Genomic DNA, 27746 nt, shown 5'->3' on the forward strand with positions numbered 1-27746 from the left:
GCCCTCTGGAGGACTGTGTTGGAGTTGAGAGAATCCCTGCGTGTCTGGATGAGTGCGTAGGGTAGCAGCAGCTGCCGGCTTCTGTTCAGCTTCAGGAGTGCACTTAAAGGGACGTGATTTAGAAAGAGCATGTCATTTTAAACAACTTTCTAATTTACTTCTATTATCTAATTTGCTTCATTCTCTTGATATCACTTGCTGAAAAGCATATCTAGATATGCTCAGTAGCTGCTGACTGGTTGCTGCACCTAGAGGCCTTGTGTGATTGGCTCACACATGTGCATTGCTATTTCTTCAACAAAGGATATCTAAAGAATTGAGCAAATTAGATAATAGAAGTAAATTGGAAAATTGTTTAAAACTACATGCTCTAACTATCTGAATCACAAAAGAAAAAAATTGGGTTCAGTGTCTCTTTAAGCAAGAAGGGACCAATTCACGGCGGCACACCTGATGATCTCTCACGGCACACTAGTGGTTGAAAATTACTGGATTATGCTATTTTACTGTGTTTAGTGACTTTAAAATGATGGTTATTGACTTTACATTACTTGGCAATATATTTTGTATATGCATGCATAACTATTTTCTACTTATTTTTGTACAGTCCTACTTTATAAACATTTCTACTACAGCAAGTTCTTATTTCATTATAAACAAAAATTGCTTTGCACAATTACTTTCATTGCAGCCAGTTGATTCATATAATACTGGGGTACACAAACTTTTTGAGTTGAGAATTACATGGAATATATTTATGTCACATAAAAAAAAAACAATACTGGAGCTCCGGGATTGTTTTTAATGTATTACCGTTCAGCAATGGAGATTGTTGCCAGGAGCGCTAATTACTCACAGTGAGTGCCTCTCATTTATATATGTGAAGACTTAGGAACTGATTATAGAAATCCCTCTAAAAATTTTAGAAAGGCGAATTTTAACCTGAGAGCTATTTATAAAACTATGCAGGGTTCTGGTTGTGGAGAGATACATACACTGCAATATTAATGCTCAAAAAAATCCCCAAAGGATTTTGTGTGATATCTCTGCATAATGGTTAGTTTTTTATTATTAGGCTCTTAAAGGGACAGTAAACCTTAAAAAATAATGTTATATACTTCTGCACATAGTACAGAATTATATAACATTATATTAGCCAAACATTTATAAAACATAATTTCCCCTATTAATTAAACCCCCCCCCCGCTGTTTCACAGACCCGCTCTCTGCTGAGCGGGTCTGTTATATTTACTCAGCACATCGGGCCAGCTGTATAGTCACAGCCCGGCCCGACCGCGCCATAAGACTAAGTGCAGCTCGCTCTAGCTGCACTTAGTCTTATGGTGTGGTCGGGCCGGGCTGTGACTATACAGCTGGCCCGATGCGCTGAGTAAATATAACAGACCCGCTCAGCAGAGAGTGGGTCTGTGAAACCTCGTTTTTTTTTTTTTTTTAATTAATAGGGGAAATTATGTTTTTAGAAATGTTTGGCTAATATAATGTTATATAATTCTGCACTATGTGCAGAATTATATAACATTATTTTTAAAGTTTACTGACACTTTAAGTCAAAATAAAACTTTTCAGAGAGGGCATGCAATTTTAAACAACTTTCCAATTTACTTTTATCAACAAATTTGCTTCTTTCTCTTGGAGTTCTTTGTTAAAAGCTAAACCTAGATAGGCTAATAAACTGATTTCTAAGCAATTGAATGTTGCCTCTTATCCCAGTGCATTCTGACAGTTTTTTTTAGAGACAGTTCTAGTTAAATATGTGTCAAATAGATAACATTGTGCTCACTGCCCTGGAGTTATTTATGCATCAGCACTGATGAGCTAAAATGCAAATCTGTCAAAAGAACTGAGATAAGGGGGCAGTCTGATGACACTTTGATACAAGTTAATCACATAGTTATAAAGTGTATTAATATAACAGTGTTGGTTATGCAAAACTGGGGAATGGGTAATAAGGGGATTAGCTATCTTCTTGAACAATAAACATTTTTAAGTTGACTGGCCTTTTTAAAGGGATATCATTTCAGCATTTTTGTGATATACTTCCATTAGCAGGAATGTTTCTAGTAAAAGTTACTAGTTTCAACAGCATACACACATATGCTGTGTGTGGCTAAAGCAACATGCCATGTCTGCTTGTAGCCCATCAGTAAAGCATACAAGTCACTGCTGACAATCTGTGAAGGTGTGTTGTTTGAATGGGCACTCACAGCATATGCACGTATGCCAACTAATGGATGTGTATTTCAAAACTGCTTCTTTTTAAAACTGAAATGTGATGATGCACATTTCAATATCGACTTTTCTAACTCTTTATGCCAACAAACATCACACTTTAAAAAAAAACACTATTATTTAACATACTCTTTTGCGACCCAAACTGTCAATACTTCATACACCCTTTCTATTTTGAATGAAGCATATTTACATAAAATGTATAAACTTTTTAATTAAATGTATCGTAATCCATTAGCAGTAACTACAAAAATGTAACTCCTGGTAGCTTGTTTCTGCAAAATATTCCAAGGAACACCCCTGTACCTGCCCACTCCGGAAGTATCAGGCGCATTCACTGAAGCACGCGCACATGAGCTCAATCGGCCCCGCCCCTTCCAGCGGGGCTCCGCCTCGGTTCTCGCGAGTCTTTCGGTCTGACAGACATGGCCGACTCGGAGGATCCGCGGTGAACGGAACCATGAGCCAAGGAACCGCAGACAGCGAGCCTGAGGCTAAGGTGTTGCACACCAAAAGGCTGTACAGGTGAGAGAGTCACTGAAAGTGTATTTATTAAATGGGGATACAGAGTGTTGAGGAAGATAGAGACCGAAAGGAGACGGAAATGATGTGAGGAGAGACATACCTTCTAATAGGTTGAGGAATAGGCTTCCTCTGGTTGTATGTGAGACAGGTGCAATAGGACTGTCTTGCTTGGGAATAAACAGTCTATGCAGTGGACGACACTATTGGTGGTGACATCAGCGGTAGTTGGGGGACAAGAGTCAGTCTTTTGTGGAAAGGTGTGAGAAAACAGTCTGGAGGCAGTCTGAGATAGTTTTGTATTTTTTTTGGGGAGTGGGGATAGGATATGCAATTTTGAGAGGCAGGCTATTTTTAATGGGCAGTATAGCAGTCAGGCTGGATTGGGGGGCGTTTAAAGGCAGCCTGGTTCAGGTTTTGGTGGTGGGGGACTGAGAAAGACAGGCAGCCTGGTTGGGGTGGTGGGGGACGGAGAAAGACAGGCAGCCTGGTTGAGGTGGTGGGGGAAGGAGAAAGACAGGCAGCCTGGTTGAGGTGGTGGGGGAAGGAGAAAGACAGGCAGCCTGGTTTTGGTGTTGGGGGACTGAGAAAGACAGGCAGCCTGGTTTTGGTGGTGGGGGACTGAGAAAGACAGGCTGCCTGGTTTTGGTGGTGGGGGACTGAGAAAGACAGGCAGCCTGGTTGGGGTGGTGGGGGACGGAGAAAGACAGGCAGCCTGGTTGAGGTGGTGGGGGAAGGAGAAAGACAGGCAGCCTGGTTTTGGTGGTGGGGGACTGAGAAAGACAGGCAGCCTGGTTGGGGTGGTGGGGGACGGAGAAAGACAGGCAGCCTGGTTGGGGTGGTGGGGGACGGAGAAAGACAGGCAGCCTGGTTGAGGTGGTGGGGGAAGGAGAAAGACAGGCAGCCTGGTTGAGGTGGTGGGGGAAGGAGAAAGACAGGCAGCCTGGTTGGAGTGGTGGGGGACGGAGAAAGACAGGCAGCCTGGTTGAGGTGGTGGGGGAAGGAGAAAGACAGGCAGCCTGGTTGGAGTGGTGGGGGACGGAGAAAGACAGGCAGCCTGGTTGGGGTGGTGGGGGACGGAGAAAGACAGGCAGCCTGGTTGGGGTGGTGGGGGACGGAGAAAGACAGGCAGCCTGGTTGGGGTGGTGGGGGACGGAGAAAGACAGGCAGCCTGGACAGTCTGAAGGTCAAGCAGAATTTCGGGGAAGGGGTAAATGTGCAGGTTTTGACAGGCAGTCTGGTGGTGGTAGGACAGTAAAGATATGCAGTCTGGTGATGGTTGGTTTGGGAAAGATTGGTGATTAAGTTTCCAGATGGAAAGAGACAAGGGAAGGGGCTCCATGTATTAAAAGGCGAGCAAACAAGCTTCTCAACTTGAGAAGTTGTCCCTTTGCGGCATATAGCCAGTGGACGAACAGGATCTACAGCCCATATGTATCATTACATCTCAAGTGATAGTGTAACGTCCACCCCCTCTCTCGCGTGAGAGAAGGGTCTGTCAATCACCGCAAGCAAGTTCTGGGTTATTTCTCTTCACCACCTCATGTGAACCTGCCCCGCAAGGGCTTCTGGAGCAGCTTACACTGCTTTGTACATGGAGCACAAAGTCTGTAACAGGCAGTTACTCTGGTAGTGGGCTGGGGGATAAATAGACACTTGCTTTGAGTAGTTCATGGAAATTTAACTTTTTGCCTTCTTTTCATTAATGGTAGGCAGTACAGTGCTCCTCTTTTTAACCCCATTGCTGCTAAAAGTCATTTTGCACCCCAATGCTAGAGTTTATTGCATTTGCACATTAAAAAGTACTTTCTGTGAAGTACCCACACAAATCGTACACACATCATACCTTGTTTTTGTCTGGTATATATGATAATTGATGGCATCAAAGTTATTTCTTAAATATTTTAAACAACATTTATAGCCCACCTTAAAGGGATACTAAACCCACATTTTTTCTTTAAAGGGACATAATACTCATATGCTAAATCACTTGAAACTTATGCAGCATAACTGTAAAAAGCTGACAGGAAAATATCACCTGAGCATCTCTATGTAAAAAAGGAAGATATTTTACCTCACAATCTCCTCAGCTCAGCAGAGTAAGTTCTGTGTAAAAAGTTATACCCAGCTGCAGGTAAAAAAATAAAAGAAATGAACAGCAGCCAATCAGCATCAGCAGTGCTGAGGTCATGAACTCTTACTGTGATCTCATGAGATTTGACTTAACTCTCATGAGATTTTATAGTAAGCTTCCTTTACCTGATTGGTGAAATAACATGAGAGTTCACGAGGCTCATCCTTTCAGCTGTCCCAGGACAGACACACTAAAATGCTGCTTAGAAATCCTTTACAATGGGAGGTGGCTACTGAGGAACTTTTGAGGTAAAATATCTTTCTTTTTTACATAGAGATGTTCAGGTGATATTTTCTAGTCAGCTTTTTACAGCTATGCTGCAGCACTTTAAAGTGTTTAAACATTTGGGTATTATGGCCCTTTAATGATTCAGATAGAGCATGCAATTTTTTAACTTACTCCTATTATCAATTTTCTTTGTTCTTTTGCTATCTTTATTTAAAAAGCAGGAATGTAAAGCTCGCACACAAGCAGGGGCTATCAATTATCTTCATTATATTTGAAGAAGATGATTTAAATTCACCACACTTTAGGTTCTCACCTGGCTAGCGCTTGCTGATTGGTGGCTAAATGAAATCAGCAAGCGCTATCCAGGGTGCTGAACCAAAAATGGTTTCTAAGCTTTCATTCCTGCTTTTTCAAGTAAAGATACCAAACGAACAAAGAAAAATTGATAATAGGAATAAATTAGAAAGTTTCTTAAAATTGCATGCTCTATCTGAATCACAAAAGAAACAAAAATTGAGTTAGTATCCCTTTAAGCAAAACTTACACAATGCAGCAAGAGCACACAGCGATGTTTGAAAAGAACAACCTGATGTGGAGCAGCTCTGCAAAGCGAAAGCGCTAAATATTAAAGGGACATTTGGTCAAAATTTAAAAGCGCACAGATGAATTACATCTTTGAATAGAAAAATATTTACAATATACATGTATTGGCAAAAATGCTTCTAGTAAAAGTTATCACTGTTTTAGTGTTAGCATTTCTCTCTGCATGTGAAGAGTAGCTAAATATTCTCAGTGCACCAGCATTTTAAATACTGCAGCTGCTCAGTGCCAGTGGGGCTTGTATCATGTCAGAAATTAAGAAATTGAGTCATTACCAGATGGTACAAACACCTTAAAGGGCCATAATACCCAAATGTTTAAACACTTGAAAGTGATGCAGCATAGCTGTAAAAAGCTGACTAGAAAATATCTCCTGAACATCTCTATGTAAAAAAGAAAGATATTTTACCTCAAAAGTTCCTCAGTAGCCACCTCCCATTGTAAAGGATTTCTAAGCAGCATTTTAGTGTGTCTGTCCTGGGACATCTTAGGGGATGAGCATTGTGCACTCTCATATTATTTCACCAATCAGGTAAAGGAAGCTTACTATGAAATCTCATGAGTTAAGTCAAATCTCATGAGATCACAGTAAGAGTTCATGACCTCAGCACTGCTGATGCTGATTGGCTGCTGTTCATTTCTTCATTTTTTTTTTATTTTTTTTTTACCTGCAGCTGGGAGCAGCTGAAGTATAACTTTTTACACAGAACTTACTCTGCTGAGCTGAGGAGATTGTGAGGTAAAATATCTTCCTTTTTTACATAGAGATGCTCAGGTGATATTTTCCTGTCAGCTTTTTACAGTTATACTGCATCAGTTTCAAGTGATTTTATCATATGAGTATTATGTCCCTTTAAGCTCTCTCAGCAGCTGCAGTATTTAAAATGCTGGTGCACGGTGCATTCTTATAGGGACACTGAACCCACATTTTTTATTTCATAATTCAGATAGAGCATGCACTTTTAAGCAACTTTCTAATTTACTCCTATTATCAAATGTTCTTCATTCTCTTGGTATCTTTATTTGAAAAGCAAGAATCTAAGTTTAGATGCCGGCCCATTTTATGTGAACAACCTGGGTTGTTGCTGATTGGTGGATAAATTCACCCACCAATAAACAAGTGCTGTCCAGGGTCTGAACCAAAAATTGTCTGGCTCCTTAGCTTATATGCCTTCTTTTCCAAATAAAGATAGCAAGAGAACAAAGATAAATTGATAATAGGAGTAAATTAGAAAGTTGCTTAAAATTGCATGCTCTATCTGAATCACGAAAGAAAAAATTTGGTTTCAGTCTCCCTTTAAATACACTCTAATAAAAGCTATAGCTGTTTTAAAAAGCATTTTTGCTAATACATGTATATTATAAAATGCTTCTATTCAAAACTAAAATGGATCCATGTGGATTCCAATTTTGGCTGGGATGTACCTTTAATGCATATGTCCTGTAGTTTCTGCAGATAAGCTGCATTTTCTGTAAAAAATAAACGTTTAGATAAAACATGCAATTTTAAGAGACATTTGTTTAGTTCTATTATCAAATGTACTTCATTATCTTAGTGTCTTTTGTTTAAAAGCAGGTAGGCTCAGAAGAAGCAAAATAATTCAGGGAGCTAGCAAGTGATTGGTGGCTGCACACATGACCCTCTTGTGATTTGACTTCCTCAAAGTGCTTAGCCTGATCTCATTGCTGCTCTGGAGCTGATTTTAACATAGTTATGTAAGCAACAGGTCCATAATAAAATGTTCAACTGAAAGAATTAAGTAAATATACCAGAATCACAAAAAAAAACGAATAACTTAATGGTTCTACCAGATTCAAGATGTGAACAAACAGTTAAATAGCCTGAGAGATTCCAGGCAAAGTGCAATTTTTATAAATTATAAAAGTGATTTAACAAGTATGTGTCTGTTACAGCTAAAGGACCATTTATATTGATGCAATTACGTGTTCTCATTTTTAATGCACATAATTTCAGTGAATCTGCAGCACTATGTATTTAACCCTTGTAAAGGGGTAGAAGTATCGTTCATGTCATGAGCCACAGAGCACTAGTCGCACACCTGAGTCTTATTGGGTACTTTAACTATGAGTTTAATCCCCTCTGATGACACTTGCACATGCTTACCTCTTCATTATGCTTTTGTGTCCATGTCGGCTAGTTTAGATGAGCCCGGCTGTAACACACTTATCACTTGGTTGTGACTGACGTGGTCACAGCTAGTAAAGTTCTCTTCAGTCTCATAATATTATGACTTATTCTATATAAATTCCCTATTTGGCTCTTAGAAATATTTCATATCTCCTCAATATTGTAGCTTGGCTCCTAAATGTAATGTTTTTATTTTGTGTATGCTTGGAGCTATTTTTCCTGTATGCTACTAATATAATCTTTCTTTGTATTTCTAGCTTAGAAGTGAATTTGATGACTTTTTTTTGTTTTTATTTCGTCAGGGCGGTAGTGGAGACTGTTCACAGGCTTGATGTTATTATATCTAACAAGACTGCGTACCAGGAAGTGTTTAAACCCGAAAACATCAGTCTCAGAAACAAGTATGTTTTCATTCATCTTAGTTTGATTTTCTTATAAATTATTGCAGTAAACATACTTTATTTGCAGTACTACGTAGATCTTTCCTGTTTAGACTTCTATCTGCTCAGTACCCTCATTTTATTAAGTTGTCAAAAGTTGTTTGGTTATAATTGTAAATCTTGTGGAATCTTCATTTGTTTTTATTTATACTGAGACCCACCTTAAAGGAATTGTGTACTGTAAAATTGGTTGCTCCTTAAAGGTACATGAAACCCAAATTCTCTTTCATAATTCAGATAGAGTATGTGGATTTAACCATTTAAGGACACAGCTTTCCGTTTGCTCAATTGTTTTATGACGGAAAAATTACGTCATATGTCCTTAAGAGGTTAAACAACTTTCCAATTTACTTATATTATCTAATTTGCTTTCTCTTGATATCATTTGTTGAATAGGATACCTAGGTAGGCTCAGGAGCTGCTGATAGGTGACTGCACACATATGCATTATCTTATTGGCTCTCCCAATGTGTTAACTAGCTCCCAGTAGCGCATTGCTGCTGCTTCAACAAAGAATAACAAGAGAATGATGCAAATTAGATAATAGAAGTAAACATGAAAGAAAGGGTTTTTGGTTTCATGTCACTTTAGTTGAAATATATTTTTATTAACCACACTCCTCCAACAGCAAAGAAAATACAGACTTTCAATCATTAAATAGCATCAGTGTTTGGGGAACAGTAATCATATTTCAAAAAGAGTGTCTTTCAATGTCACTTCTGATTTCAAAAAGTCTCTCCTGTATTTGAAAGTACATCCATGTTGCTATATTAAGCTGCTACCAAGAACAGTAGACAAATTTCCACTCTTTAATTTTGACCAGGACAGTCCCCTTCGCTTTGTGGAGTGTCACTTTAAAGGGACAATCTACTTGATTTTTTTTTATTGTTTACAAAGACAGATAACACCATTACTATCCATTCCCCAACTTTGCACAACCAACATTGTTATATTAATATACTTTATAACCTCTAAATCTTTCTTTTCCTAAGTCCCTGCAGGCCGCCTCTTATCTCAGTGCGTTTTATTAACTTTTTACAGCCAAACAGTGCTAGTTCATGTGTGCCATATAAATAACATTGTGCAGGAACCAGCACTAATTGGCTATAATGCAAGTCTGTAAAAGCACTGAAATAAGAAGGCAGTCTGCAAAGGCTTAGATACAAGGTAATGACCGTGTTGGCTGTGCAAAACTGGGGAATGGGTAATAAACAAATTATCTTTTTAAGAAATATCATTTTTCATGTAGACCATCCCTTTAATGTGTTTGCTGTAACTTGTTATACCAGCTGCAGAGTTTAACATTTATGGGAAATTGCATCTTTAGGTATAATTTGTATATGAAATAACTGTTACTGCTAAAGGACCAGTAAACACAGTAGATTTGCATAATCAACAAATGCAAGATAACAAGACAATGTAATAGTACTTAGTCTGAACTTCAAATGAGTAGATTTTTTTTTTTTTCTTCTGACAATTTTAAAAGTTATGTCTATTTCTACTCCCACTGTATCATGTGACAGCCATCAGCCAATCACAAATGTATGCACGTTTTATTCTGTGAATTCTTGCACATGCTCATTAGGAGCTGGTGACTCAAAGTTTAAATATAAAAAGACTGTGCACATTTTGTTAATGGAAGTAAACTGGAAAGTTATTTACGATTGCATGCTCTATCTGAATAATGAAAGTTTAATTTGACTTGAGTGTCCCTTAATTGAAACCACAACCGAATGAAATGGGTTGAGCTAGCAGAGAAAGCAGACCTAGTCTTTTCTATCTAATTATTTTCACTGTTAGGCCAAATACTTAGAACAATGGAAAATTAAAATTTTAGTACCTCTCTGCCATGCACCAACTGGGAGCATTATTTTATATAAATCTTCTTGTTTACATGGTTTTGTGTACATGTTCAGTATAGGTGGGGAAATAGGCAAAATCGGCTATTTTAAATTAGAAAAAAAGGTGAACCAGCTATCTCTAAACATGAATCAGAGCATTCAATTTTTAGCACCTTTCTAATTTATTTCCATTATCAAATTTTCTTCGTTCTCTTGGTATCTTTATTTGAAAAAGAAGGTATAAAAGCTTAAAAGCTGGCCCATTTTTGTTTCAGCGCTATCCAGAGTGCTAAACCAAAAATGGACCAGCTTTTAAGCTTTCATTCCTTCTTTTTTAAATAAAGATACCAAGAGAGCAAATAAAAATTTATAATAGGAATACATTAGAAAGTTGCTTAAAATTGCATGCTCTAGCTGAATCAAACGGGGGGAGAAAAAGTGTTTTTTTTTATCCCTTTAATACACTCTAGGTAAAATGGATAATTGGGAATGCATTAAAGGGAAGAAACTATCCGTGTACGCTGTCCTTTTTAAAGGGCCATACAATCCCAAAATTTTTCTTTAATGGTTCATCTATATCAGTGTTTCTCAACCGCGGTTCTCAAGTACCCCCAACAGGCCAGGTTTTCATTTATAGCTGAACTAGCGCACAACTTTCAAATTTACTTCTATTATCAAATTTGCCTTATACGCTTGGTATCTTTTGAATTAGCAGCAATGCATTACTGGGGCTAGCGGATCACAACGGGTGAGCTAATGATCGGAGGCAAATATGTGCAGCCACCAATCAGCAACCCGCTCCCAGTAGAGCATTGCTGTTCCCGAGTCTACTTAGTTATGCTTTCAACAAAGGATACCAAGAGTACAAAGCAAATAGAAATAAATTGAGGAGTTAAATGCTTTGTCTGAATCCTGAAAGTTTTTTTTTTTTTTTTTTTGTCCTGTTAAGGGAAATTATAAGAATTTGATTATGTGAAATAATGGCTCTAACAAAAAGGTCACTTTAAAGGGATATAGTATTGGAGTAATAAAAAACCTCTGTGTTTAACCAGTGCAAAGGATTTCAGTTTAAAATTTAAATTGCCTGTTAGGTTAGTTATTTCCTACAGTTTCCTTCAGAATGCAGAAATCATTAGTTATCACTGGCATATGCTTATTTAAAGAGACAGTCTAGGCAAAATTAAACTTTCATGATTCAGATAGGGCGTGCAATTTTAAACAACTTTCCAATTTACTTTTATCATCAAATTTGTTTTTCTCTTTTGGTATTTGTGGAAAGCTAAACCTAGGAAGGCTCATATGCTAATTTTGAAGTCCTTGAAGGCCACCTCTTATCTCAGTGCATTTCGACAGAAACTGCTAGTTCATGTGTCATAAATAAAATTGTGCACACTCCCGTGGAGTTAAGAGTCATCACTGATTGGCTAAAATGCATGTCTGTCAAGAGCTGAGATAAGAGGGCAGTCTGCAGAGGCTTAGAAACAAGGTAATTACAGAAGTAAAACGTGAATTAATATAACAGTGTTGTTAATGCAAAACTGGGGAATGGGTAATAAAGGGATTATCTATCTTTTTAAACAATAAAAGTTCTGGAGTAGACTGTGCCTTTTTTAAATTAATTCCATGGCTCTTAAAAAGATATATAGTTTAACTGTCATATATTTGTAAACCACTGGGGCATTTGCTATGCAATTGTTTTTTATACTGGATCTCACTCCCCTTAGGCTACGAGAGCTTTGTGTTAAGCTTATGTTCTTACATCCTGTGGAGTACGGAAGAAAAGCCGAAGAAGTCTTGTGGAGAAAGGTTTACTATGATGTCATTCAGCTGATCAAAACAAACAAGAAGGTAAGCCGGTATTGTCAAGTGCACTGGTAAGCAAAGCTGTCTGTGAATAACTTTTTTTTTTTTTTTTTTTTTTTTTTTTATTTATATGGCCACTGCATATAAATTTAATGCAGATAAATACAGTTTTGATATTCTTAAAATCTATATCTTGGCTCCTTAATTAGATCTCCATTGACTTGAAGAACTCCTCTCCATGAAAGGGGTGGGACAGAAACAGGCCATGCCCACATAGACCCAAATATAAACAAACCTCTAACAAATTCCCCCATTGCTAGTTTTCTGTCCCGTTATGGACAGGAAGCTGGCTCCTTCCCTTACCAGATTATTTGGGATGTGCAGGTGGAACTTCTTTGTAGAGAGTGTTCCTTTTTAAGGGTTGTAAGATTCTGCTTCTGCCATGTCCTCAGCCATTTGAAGATGCGCCCTGTGTTTTGGAATCTCTTTATTTACTGCTTGCAGATTGTATTTTGCACTTTTTGTTGCATAGAAATGCTATTAATTACGTGAGTCAATGAGATGATCATGCAGGATGCATGCTGATGATGTCACGGCCGTGTCTCTATGAGCACTACCATGTTGGTTGAGGCTTTATTTAATTAGGAAGTTTGTAGATGACTTGTACTACTACTCACTTCATTTTGAGATTTCTGAACTCTACAATTATGAAGTGTTCCTTCTCCTCGGTCTGGGAAGGAGAAAGAAAGGGAAAAGGACAAAGATAAATCTCCTAAGGGGCATAGCATAATACAGTTAGCAACTTTTTGCCATAATCCTGCATTTGGAAGATAGAAGTTGTGCCAAGATTGTATTAAAGATATTTATGGATGTGATCTGTCAAGAGGCCCTGACCCTGTAAATTTATTAAAGGTGAAGATGGGGGAAGTATTTAGTGACTTTGAAGATTCTCTATAGTAAGGGTTTTATGTTAATTATTTGCAAGACTTTATTAGAGCCATATGGGAGACTCTCTTAAAATGGAGGAGTCTGAGGAGCCCTCTTCTTACAGATATTTTTATAAAACTTCCCAGTTTATTACTCCTTGTCTGCTGTAATTGATCAGGACTGTGCTAAGCCTGAACGTCCGTTAACGGTGCCTGATAAAATTGAATTATGTCCTATACCTGATGATGATGATGATTTTAACAAGTTTGGGAATATTCCTAAGGTTGATTCCGCTATAACTAGATGCCTACTGATGGCTCATGCAATTTTCTGTGATTCTATGGAGAAAAAAATTGAGTTGCATCTAAAAATACTTCTACCCCCCTCCCTAGCAATCTGCAAGTAATATTGACTTTTTTTCTGCCACTAAAGATGTTGAATTGTTAACTGATAATTTTCAAGCTAACCTTCCTCCTAATGCAGAAGATTGGTTGTTTCTTACTACGAACACAAGTTCCTTAGGCTGGGGTGCTATCTCTTCTCTTCCTTCCAGTCTTTTGGAATTAAGGGACATTTTGTTTAGCTCTTCATACCTTTCAAAAAGACTTCCTGGGGAAATATGTCAAGTTATTTTAGACCTTAGCTTATGTGAATCATCAAAAGGGTACAAGAAGTTTTTCCCTCCTCCAGGAAGCAAAGCTTTTGTTTTCATAGGCTCAAGAAAAAAAATGTGATTTTCATCATTGCTGTTCATCTTCCAGGCTTCAACAACCTTTAAGCAGATTTTTTTAAGCATGCATTATAATGAGGTAGAATGGCAGTTCAATCTTGCAGTGTTTACAGTCTACATTCTAAGTATGGGCCAGCCAGAATAGACCTTATGGCCTCTCCAAGCAATCATCAGCTGGATCACTTTTTCAGTCTTCATCCATTCGGAAATTTCCTGGCAACAGATGTGTTATCCCAAAAATAGAATTTCAGCCTGGCATATGTGTGTCCTCCCTTTTCCCCTCATCTCTAGGGTTCTTCAGAAAATTGTCAAAGACAAGGCAAGAGTCATTGCAGTTCTGCCTTGGTGGCCCAGAGGGCTTTGGTTTCTTCTGCTACTCAAACTGGATGTGGATCCTCCAAGAAATTTTCCAGTTTTTCTGGATCTCCTTTGTCAAGGTCCAGTATTTCATCCAGATCCTCAATCACTCTCCCTCAGGGTATGAATTCTGAACAGTGCTGCCTTCGGAAATTAGGGCTTCCTGAGAGCTTTATAGATTTTATGCTTCGGGCCAGGGAGCTTTCTACTTCTTCAATTGGTCATAAAGTTTGGAATACTTTTGATCAAGTGTCTGCATCCACTGTTTTGGAATTTCTATTTTATGGATTCCAAAAAGATCTGATTTTGTGAACCTTGAAAGTTCAAGTTTCAGCCCCTTTTTGAATCATTAATTCATTTGTGGTACCTTTACTTTTAAAACTGTTCTTCTTGCTGTAACTTTGTCCAGACAAGTTTCTGACCTCTCAGCTCTCTCAGCAGTTTCACCTTATAACATTTTTCACCAAGACAAGGTAGTCTCTTTGTACAGTGCCAAAGTTTCTTCCTAAATGTGGTATCATCTTTTCACATAATTTAAGAGTGTCTTTCCCACCTTTTTTACAGACAGAAAGCATTTTAAGGGTCAATACCTTTTTATATACTTGATGTCTTTATATTTACTTGGAAAGAACTAAGGACTTTTGTAAAATGTCTTGTTTGTTTGTTATTCCCTTTGGAAAAAAGGAAAGGCTGTGGTCCAGTGAAACTGACTATTGCTGTTTGGATTGTTAAAGGGATATTGTACACTACATTTTTTTTTGTAGATGATCCATTTATAAAGCCCATATAGTTTTTTTTTTTTTTGGAGAAAATGTATAATTTTACTTATTTTTAAATAACATTGTTCTAATTTACAGACTCCTAACTAAGCCCTAAAGTTTTAGTAGTAGACTGTTGTCTACCTACTCCAGCTTGCTCCCGTTTGTGTAAAGGGTCTTTTCATATACAGGGGAGGGGGTTAGTGTCTGCTCTTTTTTTGCTTTCCAGCCCAACATTTTCATCAGAGCTTCTAAGTAAGTTTTTAAAAGGTTTTATACTGGATTTTTATATCAGTATCTCTGCATATTCTGTATAGCAGTGTCTATTACATGCAAATTTGTGTATACTGTCCCTTTTTAAGTGCCTCTTCGCAGCTTAAAAGTTCTTAAGCATTAAGGCTCACTCACACTAGGGCTTTGCAGGCTACCACCTCTGTTTCTGAGATTTGTCAAGCTGCAGTCTGGAATAATCTGCATGCATTTGTGACTCAGTTGGACATTCTTTATACCTCCTCTGCTAATTTTGTTAATATTTTGTAGTTATGTATTTTTTCACCAATTTTTTTTTTTTTTTACTGCTTTGTGATCTCTTCAAGTCGACTGGGCTCCAATTGAGATGCCAAGATAGCTAGAAATTATTTGCAGCTAAAACTGCAATTTCTTTACTTGGTCCACTTATAATTGGATCCCCATTGATCCCCCGCTTTATAGCATAATGGATTCATCCTTTGTCTATATCATTGGACATCAAACTAGTAATAGGGGAGTTTGTAAGCTGTCTGTTTCTTCAGGGAAGGGGGTTCAAGTCAATGGGGATTCAATTATAAATGGGCAAAGATATAGAAATTGCAGTTTTATCTGCAGATGATTTCTCTTTTTTTTTTTTTTTTTTTTTTTTACTGCTTTAAAAATCACCTGAGAATCTTTTGGGATAAATTGGAACTGCTGTGTATCTAGCTGCCAATGCATACATTTTATGTTTTATATAGGTGATATTTTTAATATATTTGTATTACTTGCTTTCCTTCATTTACAGCACATTCACAGCCGCAGCGCCTTAGAATGCGCATACCGAACGCACCTTATTGCTGGAGTGGGATTTTATCAGCACCTCCTGCTTTACATACAGTCTCACTACCAGCTGGAGCTGCAGTGTTGCATCGATTGGACTCATGTCACAGACCCACTCATCGGTCAGTTAATATCTCATTTGCAAATGTCCTCTGTACATACTGTATCTTTAATATGTGATGCACCTTCTGTGCAGCATGGATTAGGGAAAGTATATCATAAAATTATTCACATGCATTAACAAATCTCCACTTTTATCAAGAGGATAAAATGGCAGATGGAAACATTACATATTAAAAACACATAATTACATTCATATTTGTCCATCAAAACACTAGCAGGGGTGCAACTTTGACAAGGTTACATGAAAAAAAATTGCCATTCAACCTGCCTTTCTGAGCTACTGTTTCTGCAAATTGTCACCCCTGCACTAAAGAAAAAATAAATGAAAGAACATTTCTTTCTCTGGTGAGAGTTCACAAGCCTTAACATGTGGGATTACATTCCTGCTACTAGGAGGAAGCAAAGATACCCCAAACTAAGAGCTCCCACCTCCCTGTGTATCTGCTTTTTTTTTTTTTCTTTCTTTGCCTTCCAGGAGTAGGTGAAGATTTGAGGTGCTCCAGATTCTACGTTGAAAGGGGTTCTTAGACCTTTGTCCCTAGCCGCCTCTTGTTGGGTCGTTGTCGTACTCTTCTCAAATATCTTCTGCTGTTGCTTGCACCGCACTGGATGGGCTCTTTACTTGAAGCAGCTTTTCTCTACAGCGGGTAAGCTCAGTGGAGTGGGTGCCATGCAAGTAAGTAAAGAGCAGGCTATTAGTAGGTACATTTTTAATGTATAGCATAGCCAGGGGACATAAGTTTTCACACAGACATGTTTCACTTTATATACATTCATATGTTATATTTACTGTACTTCACATTATATGTAGAGTGTTTTAGGCGAGGTTACCAATAAAGACCGTTGAACTCCAGGATAAGACAAGTAAAGGCCTGAGTTTTTCTGATTGCTCCGGATTGGACCTGCAGGACCTTGTACGTAGATCTAATTTAGATGTCCAGCTTTACACCTTGGACTCTTCCGCAGTGCTAAGATCTATTGTCTCAAGGTCTTCTATTTTACAAGGATCTATAATCTCTAAATTTGACGGTATGGAGATTGAATGCCTGATTTTGAAACAAGTTTTTCTGACACTGTGATTGATGCACTTTTTCAGGCTAGGAAACCTGTAACTAGAAAAAAATATCATAAGACTTGGAAACCTTTTCTTGCCTGGTTCGAGGGTCATGGTTTTCATTGGCACTCCATGAGGATTCCAAGGATCCTTCAATTTCTTCAAAAAGGGTTAAAAAAGGGGTTGTCAGCTAGTACTTTAAAGAATCAAATTTCTGCTCTTTCTGTTCTATTTGACATGAAGAAGCTTCCGAATGTTCAAGCTTTTTTGTTCAGGCTTTGGATAGAATTGGGCTTGTTAAGCTAATTTCTCCTCCATGGAATTTAAATTTGGTCCTCTCTGCAAGCTCCTCCCTTTGAACCTCTGCATGATATTGACAATCAACTTCTGTCATGGAAAGTATTTATTTATTTTAGAAATGTCCTCAGCTAGGAGAGTTTCAGAATTGTCAGCCCTCTCTTGTGAATCCCCTTTCTTTATTTTTCACAAGGATAAAGTGGTATTGATAACTCAATATTAATTCCTACCAAAGGTATTTTCTTCCGAGAATATAACTAGAGATTGTAGCCCTTTTTATGTCCAAATCCTACAAACTCAAAGGAGAAACGTTTGCATAACCTGTATGTTAGGGCTTTAAAATGTTTATTTACAGGCTAAAGATTTCAGATGGTATTCAAATTTATTTTTCAGGTGCTCGTAGAGGACAAAAAGGCTACAGCTGTCACTTTAGCTTCCTCCTGGGCCTGGCTAAAACAAATACCATATTGCTCAGAGTATAGGCCGCTCCTGATTATAAGCCGCACCACTAGAGTTTGGTGCTATTTTAAGAAAAATTAATTTTTAACTTTTTTTTAACTTAAAATAAAAATACACATTAGTAGAACACAGACCCCTCCTTAATGTCTTAGCCTCCCTTCCTGACAGATAACAGTCTCCTTACCCTGCCACTCACAGGCTACCCACTTCACATCCTATTACTGGTAACTACCTCTCCTCTGCCCTCCTCACCCTTTCAGCACCCCTATCTCCCTCACACACAGACTCCTCCTTAATGCCTTAGCCTCCCTGACAGACTCCTTACCCTGCCCCTTCACACACACACACACACACACACACACACACACACACACACACACACACACCCCTCATAACCCTCAAAGGCTGCATCCTCTTGAAACCACTCAGCCTCCTTCACTCACACAGTGCAGAGTGTACATTTACTGTTAGCCCCACAGTGAACTGCTCACAAGTATGGCAATCATATACTGGTAATCCATAAAAATCAAAGACTCATCATCTGAACTACCGTAATATCGACTGCTGGAAATGCCGGTAATAGTAAACGCCCTCGGCTCCCAAGTCAGTGTGCAGAGCTACGGATGCCTCATAGGGATGTGAACTATGGATGCATCACAGAGACATGAGCTACGGCTGCCTTATAGGGATGTGAACTACAGATGCATCACAGGGATATGAGCTACGGCTGCCTCACAGGGATATGAGCTACGGCTGCCTCACAGGGACGTAATGCTCTCAAGTCAACATGGGGAGCTACAGAGGCCTCACAGGGATAAAATGCTCTCAATTCAGCAGGGAGAGATACGGATACCTTACAGGGACGTCATACAGGTAACTTGTGGGCTTTTGCAGCAGTGATGAGTTGGCGTGGTGACTCCTGTCTGGCTATGTCCCAGATCTCCCGGTTTAACTCGCTGGGCTTCCCGAGCAGTGGTGTGCTGGCGTGTGGGGTCGCGGTCATTATCCCTGCAGGGGCTTCGGTTGTTGGCGGTGGCTGGTGGGTGCTAAAGAAATCCCGGTGTGTGCCTGAACCCCTACCTCTTAACAGGAACTGAATTCCCACCCAACCCTGACATGAACCATTCAAGGTAACTTCCGTTTTTTTTAAACAAATTACAGCCCATTCCACCAGATCAGTTGCTTCTTCTTGTGACCTTTTAAGAAAAACAGATTTGCAAAGCTGCAACATGGTCTCTTTACACACATTTACATTTTCATGTTTTTGCCTCTTTGGAGACTATTTTTGGCAGGAAAGTCCTTCAAGTCGCAGTGTTCTTGCAAATAAAAACTGTTTATTTTTTGTCCAACCCATACTCTCGTGGACTCCACAGATCGGGAATTAGATTCCACACGTTAAGGGTTGTGGACTCTCACCACCTCATGAAAGAAAACATAATTTATGCTTACCTCATAAATTCCTTTCTTTCATGGTAGTGAGAGTCCACGAGGCCTGCCTAGTTAATTTTGGCAGCATTTTTTTTTTTCCATATTTTGCTTGCCTTTCCTACCTTTCTGTTACCTTTCCTCTGCTCAGCTCTACTATAAACTGAGATACACAGGAAGGTGAGAAAGTTCAAAAGTTCTTAGTCTTTGGGGTATATTAGTCACCTCCTAGTGGCAGGAATTTAATTTCACATTTTAAGGTTAGTGGACTCTTAACTACCATGAAAAAAAAGGAATTTATTAGGTAAGCATAATTTTGTTTTTGAGTGGAAAAGCAGGAGTTAATTTGCTAGCCTTAACATCACGCATTATTTGTTTGTTAAAAGCTTGTGTTTAACTGGTGTTTATTGTACTAAATAAAATATATAACATTTCTTTCCAGTGGCATGGAGAGTCCACAAATCCATTCTAATTACTAGTGGGAATTCAACTCCTGGCCTCCAGGAGGCGGCAAAGAACACCCCAGCAAAGATTTAAGTATCCTCCCACTTCCCATAATCCCCAGTCATTCTTTGCCTTGTACATCTAGGAGGATGTGTGAAGATGGTGTCTGAAGAAAATGAATCCTTTAATGGGTATTTTCCCTGCAAAAAGGATTGGGGCAATGCTGTGTCCATATAATCCTCTTTAGTAAGATTAATGGTGGCTTTTAGCTGTTGGAGGTCGGTGAGGTAGTTCTTACTTTAACTCCAACAATTTCTGCTAACCCCTTTATAGAAAACCAGGATTGGTTACTCTGCTTTTCTTGTATCTTCAGGTCCCTGTCAGCGGTTGGATGAGGCTAACAGACCTGGAGCTGCTGTGACTGCTCCACAGCAGAAGACTCTGGAGGGTAAGTCCTTTCATATTTATTTCTCAGAATATCATGGAGAATGACTGGGATATTCAGGGACCTAGTGGGACCTGCTACCCTCATCATGGGTTTGTTTATTATATATCTTCTAGTTGAGATATGTTGCAGCAAACTGGTTTTCTGCAAGTGTCAGGGAATATTCCGCTTTTTGCCTTAGAAGGGTCAAATGTAATTGTAATGACCCAGGCTTTAGGAAACGTGTTAATCCCCCACGCTTCCTATCCCTGCACTTAAGATGTGCTTATCAACTAGGGGCACAGTGTTTCTAAAACACAGTACCATAAAAGTATGCTAGCAGTTTCATAATCCCTATCAGATGGGGGTTATACACGGCTTTGACTAATAATGTCTTTTCAGTACAATTCTTGTCAAAAGGAATTTATATGATGGATGAGAGGGAATCAATCCCAGGGTATGAAAGATATTTCTATCATTTCTTGCACTTTTTATGGTGGGTTATGGCACCTACAGTTTCTATAGGTGGTCTGTTGATCTCCACTCCAATTTTTTGTTAGTCACTTACTCTGAGATAATATCATAGTTCCCTTCGGTTTGTTTTTAGATATCGAGGGTTCGTTTGTACAGGATCTCTCTTGTTAATAGCTCATTTGTATCTTTCCCGCAGCAGCGGTGGGGTTAACTCTTTTTTTTCCCCGCCTTAGACTGGGTTATGGCCGTGCTGTGTCAGTGAGAACGATCGCACCCCTAAAGATAAGGGTCTACTGTTATTGAGTATAAGTCTACCTTCACTGCAGAGGGGCCCTTTCTCAGTTTATTGATTGCCCTCTAAGAGGATTGTTACGGCCTGATAAATGTGTTAAGTCTAATGTCAAACTTTTATGGCACTAGCTGTTGGATGGTTTATGGGCTTTTGAGCGAGTTATTGAAAGTGCTCATATCCAATTATTTATTATGTATCTGAACTGTGTGAGTACATTCCGATTTTGTAAGGGTTAAGGGCCGCCGGAGCTCTTTAGCCCTCCTATGTGTTTGGCAGGTAAGGTGTCTGTAACTCATATGTGCTCTCTTTCGCCGCTTTGCAGCAGTGTGTCGCACTTTTCGTGCAGCGCTTTGTCTGTTTGCATTTAGCCTACTTACTTGGCGGAATATTAAGTGTATGTCAGCAGCGACACCACCGGCTTCCCAGGCGAACGGAGGCTTCTGCTATCTGAGTGGGTTACATTTTATTCCTGTTTTTTTTAGATTGTGTATATCAGGAGAAGAATTTTGGTTCCTTCTGGGTAGCGATCACATGCGTACTACTTATTACGGTAATCCTTTGCAGCATTATTTATCAGCCCTGGGTTCAATACCCTTTTTTGGCATTATCTGAGATGGAGAAATCAAGAGTGTGCTATTAAGTAACTGTAATTCTCCATGTTTGTCGAAGGGCTATTTCTCTTTTCTACTTGACTTGGGTAACGGTTTCTCTCCCTGGAATAGGGGACCTCTGGGGCCTCTATCAGAGGATAGTCCCAGACTCTGACGTGAGTGTCTCTCTGTCCTGGGGACTCGTTCAGGTCCATCGGCTCCAAGGCAACTTGCTTCTTGAGACCTTCCTGGGAAATTGTTCCACAGAGGCCAGCCTTCCAGCTGGGGAGCAGTTGGACTCCATTAGGAGCTCCAGGAATCTGAACTCAGTCGGAATCTGTCATTCCAATCATTGTTTAGCCTGGCCCCATCTGAGTTTGGTCCAGTTTATCTGTTTTCAATCGGAATCCTTCTCTTTGGTGGTTTATTTCAACCATCAGGGAGGTACCTGGAGTTCATTAACTATGGAGGGTGATTCGCATCCTTCAGTGGAAGTAGTCCTCTCATCTGCCACATTCCTGTTTTCTCTTCCCAGGTGTGGTCTACTGGGAGGCAGATCCTTGAGCAGACGGATGTTTCTCCCTAGGGTTCTGATGGCTTCTCGTCTAATCTCTAAGCTTCCCAGATGCGGATCCAGGTCTAGAGATCTGCAAGCAGTTCTGGTGGACGCTCTATTGGTCCCATGAAATTTTTTCTTTTCCTCCGTTTGTTCTCCTTCCTCGGGTGAGAGCACGTATTAGGAGCTGGTTTAGGTGATTCTTCACCCAGTTCTAGATTCTGAATCTGTCTTCATAGAAATTGAGCACCTAGCTTATCTATGCAAGGTTTTCGTGAATCGGTTATCTCCTTGATCCAGGTTTGTTAGCCGGTTAATCGTAACTTTCTCCTTAAGGATTGGAGCACATACTTTTACTGATGTATATCTTGGGGCTTTTCTGTGGTGTAACGCAAGTGTACCCCGTATTTTGTTTTTTCTTTGTCGGTCTGCAGAAGGGTTTGTCTCTCATAGATCAGATTTTGTCTTGTCTGTTCTGTTTCATAAATGTTTGGCCGATCTGGCAGATATTCAGTCCTTTGCTCAGGACCTGGCCAGAATCAGGCCTGTGTTCAACCTGTTGCTACTCCTTGGAGTCTTAACCTTGTTCTTTTAGTCTGCATCAGACTCTGTTTGACTCTATGCATTCTATTGTTAATTGTTTCTATCTATTGAGGTTTTTGTAAAGCACGGCTACTCACCCGGGTCTCAAGGCACTTGGGGTTGCTGCAGTTGAGTCGAAGAGCCAGGTCCTTTCTTGAGGTCCTTTCTGAACTTAGTTAGGGAGGTAGCTTGTCTGAGATGCAGCGGGAGAGTGTTGCATGTCTTGGCTGCCAGGTGAGAGAAGGATCTGCCTCCCGCTGTGGTCTTCCTGATGCGGTGAATGACAGAGTGCTTGGTCGGCCGATCAAAGCTGTCTGGTGGGGGTGTAGAAGGTGACGTATTCAAGACCGATGTTGTGGAAGGCCTTGAACGCGTGGGTGAGAAGCTTGAACATGATTCTTTTGTTGATGGGTAGCCAGTGCAGGTTTCGCAGGTGTTTGGTGATGTGGCATTGGCAAGGGAGGTCGAGGATGAGTCTGGCCGAGGCATTCTGGATGCGCTGGAGTCTGTTTTGGAGCTTGGTGGTGGAGCCGGCGTAGAGTGCGTTGCCGTAGTCCAGTCGGCTGCAGACGAGGGTGTGGGTGACTGTCTTCATGGTCTTGGTTGGGATCCACTTGAAGATCTTTCGCAGCAGGTGGAGTATGTGGAAGCATGAAGAGGAGACGGCGTTGACTTGTCGGTCCATGGAGAGCGATGAGTCCAGGATAACGCCTAGGTTTCGTGCGTGGTCGGTGGGGGTAGGTGGGTATCCAAGAGCTGTGGGCCACCAGGAGTTAACCCAGGCGGATGTGGTGGGTCCGAGGAGGACTTGCAGTTGAGGTGGTTGGGGATGTTTTTGCGTGGGTCGACTGGTTGTTGTGGTCGAAGGGAGGAGAAGGAGCAGTTATGGAAGCTGAACGGTCCTCTGGTGTATGATGGAGATGCGTGGTGACAGGCGGACGATCTTCTGGTGTTGAGAGAGCGGAGGGTGCAGGCGTCGTGGCCGTTGCAGGAACCAGGGTTTGTGGCGCTGGGCATGGTCCAGGTGCTGACATACTTTCCTTTGGAGCGCCAGCTGCGTTCGTCCACTGTGCGGCTGTGCAGCGGCAGCCATTAAGGAGAGAAGTGGGAGGGCTGGGCAGCTGGGAGGTGTGTAACGGCCCTGGGGAGGGGTGTGAAGCAGCGCGGGAACGCTGGGGGAAGCTTAACCCCTTAATGACAACTGACGTACCAGGTACGTCCTGCAAAAACTGTCAATTAGTGACAATGGACGTACCTGGTACGTCAGTTGTCTAAGAGAGAGCTGGAAGTGATCGCAATCGCTTCCAGCAGCTCTCGGGGTATTGCAGTGATGCCTCAATATTGAGGCATCCTGCAATACCCTTTAAAAAGCATCCGATGCAGAGAGAGCCACTTTGTGGCCCTCTCTGTACCGGTAGTGATGGTGCCGTTCATTGGTGGGTGGGAGCTTACAAGGGAGGCGGGTGGGCGGCCCATCGCTACCCGGCATCCGGTTCCTGCAAGTGCATTGTGCACGCCGGATGCTGGGAGCGTGCGGAGGGGGGGGGGGGCCCTGCGTGTGCGCGGGTGCAGCAACCACTGCACAAGCTACCTAATTAACCCCTTCACTGCTGGACATAATACAAGTGTGGTGCGCAGCAGCATTTAGCTGCCTCCTAATTGCCAAAAAGCAACGCCACAGCCATATGTCTGCTATTTCTGAACAAAGGAGATCCCAGAGAAGCATTTACAACCATTTGTGCCATAATTGCACAAACCGTTTGTAAATAATTTCAGTGAGAAACCTAAAGTTTGTGACAAAATTTGTGAAAAAGTGAACGATTTTTTTTTTATTTGCTCACATTTGGCAGTGAAATGGTGTCATGAAATATACCATATTGGGCCTAGATCAATACTTTGAGTTGTCTACTACACTAAAGCTAAAATTAACCCTTCAAGGTCCCTACAAGCTCCCTAATTAACCCCTTCACTGCTGGGCATAATACATGTGTGGTGCACAGCGGCATTTAGTGGCCTTCTAATTACCAAAAAGCAATGCCAAAGCCATATATGTCTGCTATTTCTGAACAAAGGGGATCCCAGAGAAGCATTTACAACCATTTGTGCCATAATTGCACAAACCGTTTGTAAACAATTTCAGTGAGAAGCCTAAACTTTGTGACAAAATTTGTGAAAAAGTGAACGATTTTTTTTATTTGCTCGCATTTGGCAGTGAAATGGTGGCATGAAATATACAAAAATGGGCATAAATCAATACTTTGGGTTGTCTTCTAAAAAAAAAATAATATACATGTCAAGGGATATTCAGAGATTCCGGACAGATATCCGTGTTCCAATGTAACTAGGGCTAATTTTGAAAAAAAGTTATTTGGAAATAGCAAAGTGCTTATTGCCCTAGAACTTGCAAAGAACATGTAAACATTGGGTATTTCTAAACTCATGCTAAATAGTTTCTAAATTTTGTCCTGATTGTTTTTTGGTGGTCGTAGATATGCAACAGATTTTGGGGGTCAAAGTTAGAAAAAGTGTTTTGTTTTTTTTTTCCTCATTTTATATTTTTTTTTAATAGTAAATTATAAGATATGATAAAAATAATGCTATCTTTAGAAAGTCCATTTAATGGCGAGAAAAGCAGTATATAATATGTGTGGGTACAGTAAATGAGTAAGAGGAAAATTACAGCTAAACACTAACACTGCAGAAATGTAAAAATAACCCTTGTCCTTAAAGGGCCACTGTAAGTAAATATTTTCTATGCCTGTTACTAACTAACTACCCCAAATACGCTTTTTATCAATAGCATTTCATTAACATATCTCTACCGTATATCAGAAATCTTGTCTGCAAATTTAATTGTTTTCCAAACCCACTCCGTGGGTATCCTTTGCTCTGTACCAATCCGTTTACAATACCTAGGTTTCAAAATGGCGCTTTAAACACAAAGTTATTGGTTTAAGTATTTTGAACACTCAGTGCTGAAAATAGTGGGCAGGATAACGTGACATCATCGGAGAATAAAAGATATAACTTTTAGAACGTTATGAAACTTTGTTTTGGAGAAAATATAGGTCAGTAGGTTTTAATTAATGTTTATTAACTTTAATATGTTAATTGTTTAGCTTAAAAATTATAACAGAAAGTAATCCTTTAAGGGTAAGAAAATTGAAAAATGGTCCGGTCATTAAGGGCTTAAAGGGACACTGAACCCAATTTTTTTCTTTCATGATTCAGACAGAGCATGCAATTTTAAGCAACTTTCTAATTTACTCCTATTATCAAATTTTCTTCATTCTCTTTGTATCTTTATTTGAAAAGCAAGAATGTGAGTTTAGATGCCGGCCCATTTCTAGTGAACAACCTGGGTGGTTCTTGCTGATTGGTGGATTAATTTAACCGACCAATAAAGAAGAGCTGTCCATCTTACTGAACCAAAAAATAACTTAGATGCAAATAAAGATGGCAAGAGAACGAAGAAAAAATGATAATAGGAGTAAATTAGAAACTTGCATACAATTGCATGCTCTATCTAAATCCCGAAAGAAAAAAAAAAAATTGGGTTCAGTGTCTCTTTAAGGAGCAGTGAATTGGAAGCAGCAGGAGAGGCAGAGCCTTGTCAGACAATTGTTGTCTGGGATATTTTAAGTTATTTTCTGTGCTTAGAATCACTGACCTTTCTGTCCTTTATTTCTAATGGGGATTTCTTCCTTCTTGAGTTTTGGACCGCAAATTCTTTCGAACTTATCGTTCCTCCTTTGTGTCCTAACTTCTTTAAGAATGTCTGTTACTCAACCTGGATGTAGTTTGTGCTCTAAATGTCTATTTCCAGGTTGCTAAAGATTTCAGTCTATCTTCTGCTCTTTTTGTAGTCTCTGCTGGCAAACTCAAGGGTCTGAAGGCCACCTCCGCTACTCTTTCCTTTGAGTTGTGGAGTATATTTTGGTTTACTTATGAGACAGCAGGGCAACTGCCTCCTGAGAGGATTACGGCTCTTTCTTCTAGGACTGTTTTTCTTCTTTCTGAGTTTTTTTTTTTTTTTTTTTGCCTCAAGCTGAGGTTTCCTTTGGGAGCAATGTTTTTCAAGGGGTGGTGCCCTCAGTTTAGGTCCGCCTTTTTTGTTTCTCCTTTCCTTCCATTCTGTGTACTCTAGCTTGGGTATTGGTTCCCACTAGTAATTAGAATGGATTCGGGGACTCTCCATGCCATTGGAAAGAAAACAAAATGTATGCTTGCCTGATAAATTATTTTCTTTCCTGGCATGGAGAGTCCATGACACACCCTGGTTTACTTTGACGACCGCTTATTTTGATTTTAGAAACTTCAGGCACCTCTACCCCCTTGGTTTTCTCTATGGTGCCCAGGAGTCGAATTCCCACTAGTTATTAGAATGGATTTGTGGACTCTCCATGCCAGGAAAGAAAATAATTTATCAGGTAAGCATAACATTTTGTTATTGTCAGTTAGCGCTGCGGAATCTGTTGGCGCCCTACAAATAACCAATAATAATAATAAGTTTAGCACCATCTGGGTTTTACATCCATATAAATCCTTTTTAAAATGTGGTTTATTGGTCATATTGGAGTGAATTAGTGTTTTCTGAAGGGATTGAATGGTATGTTGCACGTTTTGATGTTCTAGTTTTTTTTCATTCCTTCCGCAGGCTGCAAGAAGCCAGTGTCAGCCTCTGCTAAAGAGATGGACTGGGCACAGTTGGCGTGTCACAGATGTCTGGTCTATCTGGGAGACTTGGGTAAGATTGATTTCTTCATCTTTGGGGGTGTATAATTTGCCATTCACTGGCATTATATAGATTTGCTAAAACTGGGAACTTTTGACTATAAACTTCTACAGTATTTGTTAACCAAGCTGGTACTATTTTAGATTGTAAATATTTTTATCTTAAAGAAATAATTAGATGTTTTTAAAATGCACATGTAACTTTATATGCACAAGACCCACAAAGCATTAGCTCCAAATACTGCAGCGCTCTTCAAAGTCATTCTCTTATTTTAACTCTTTACAAGTCTGGTTAGTGAGGTTCTGCATTTTCACACTGAGTGCGCCATCTTGGAGTTGAAGTATTCGTGTGACAGAAGCAGTGTGATTTCACGAATCAATGATATTGTTGTTCACAATCTGTATCGTGCAACTTCAGTTTAGTGTGCACAATACAGAGTGGAAGTGTATATTTTTTGTAGTGGTTGCACTGCTCTTTATTA

The 27746-nt window shown here is 39.8% G+C and overlaps 1 protein-coding gene across 2 annotated transcripts in view; it reads left to right on the forward strand.

Moving 5' to 3' along the window:
- The first annotated feature begins 2630 nt into the window (after positions 1-2630).
- SMG5 (SMG5 nonsense mediated mRNA decay factor) overlaps positions 2631-27746 on the forward strand; it is a 200383-nt gene continuing 175267 nt past the window's right edge. For both annotated transcript variants that reach the window (XM_053704596.1, XM_053704602.1), the window contains exons 1-5: positions 2631-2775; positions 8186-8284; positions 11889-12012; positions 15776-15932; positions 27188-27277. In XM_053704596.1, coding sequence (XP_053560571.1) covers positions 2711-2775; positions 8186-8284; positions 11889-12012; positions 15776-15932; positions 27188-27277 — 535 coding nt within the window. In that variant the 5' untranslated portion in view covers positions 2631-2710. The remainder of the gene's footprint in view (positions 2776-8185; positions 8285-11888; positions 12013-15775; positions 15933-27187; positions 27278-27746) is intronic.

This window comes from Bombina bombina, chromosome 1 (genome assembly GCF_027579735.1).
Source record: "Bombina bombina isolate aBomBom1 chromosome 1, aBomBom1.pri, whole genome shotgun sequence".
Taxonomy (NCBI): domain Eukaryota; kingdom Metazoa; phylum Chordata; class Amphibia; order Anura; family Bombinatoridae; genus Bombina; species Bombina bombina.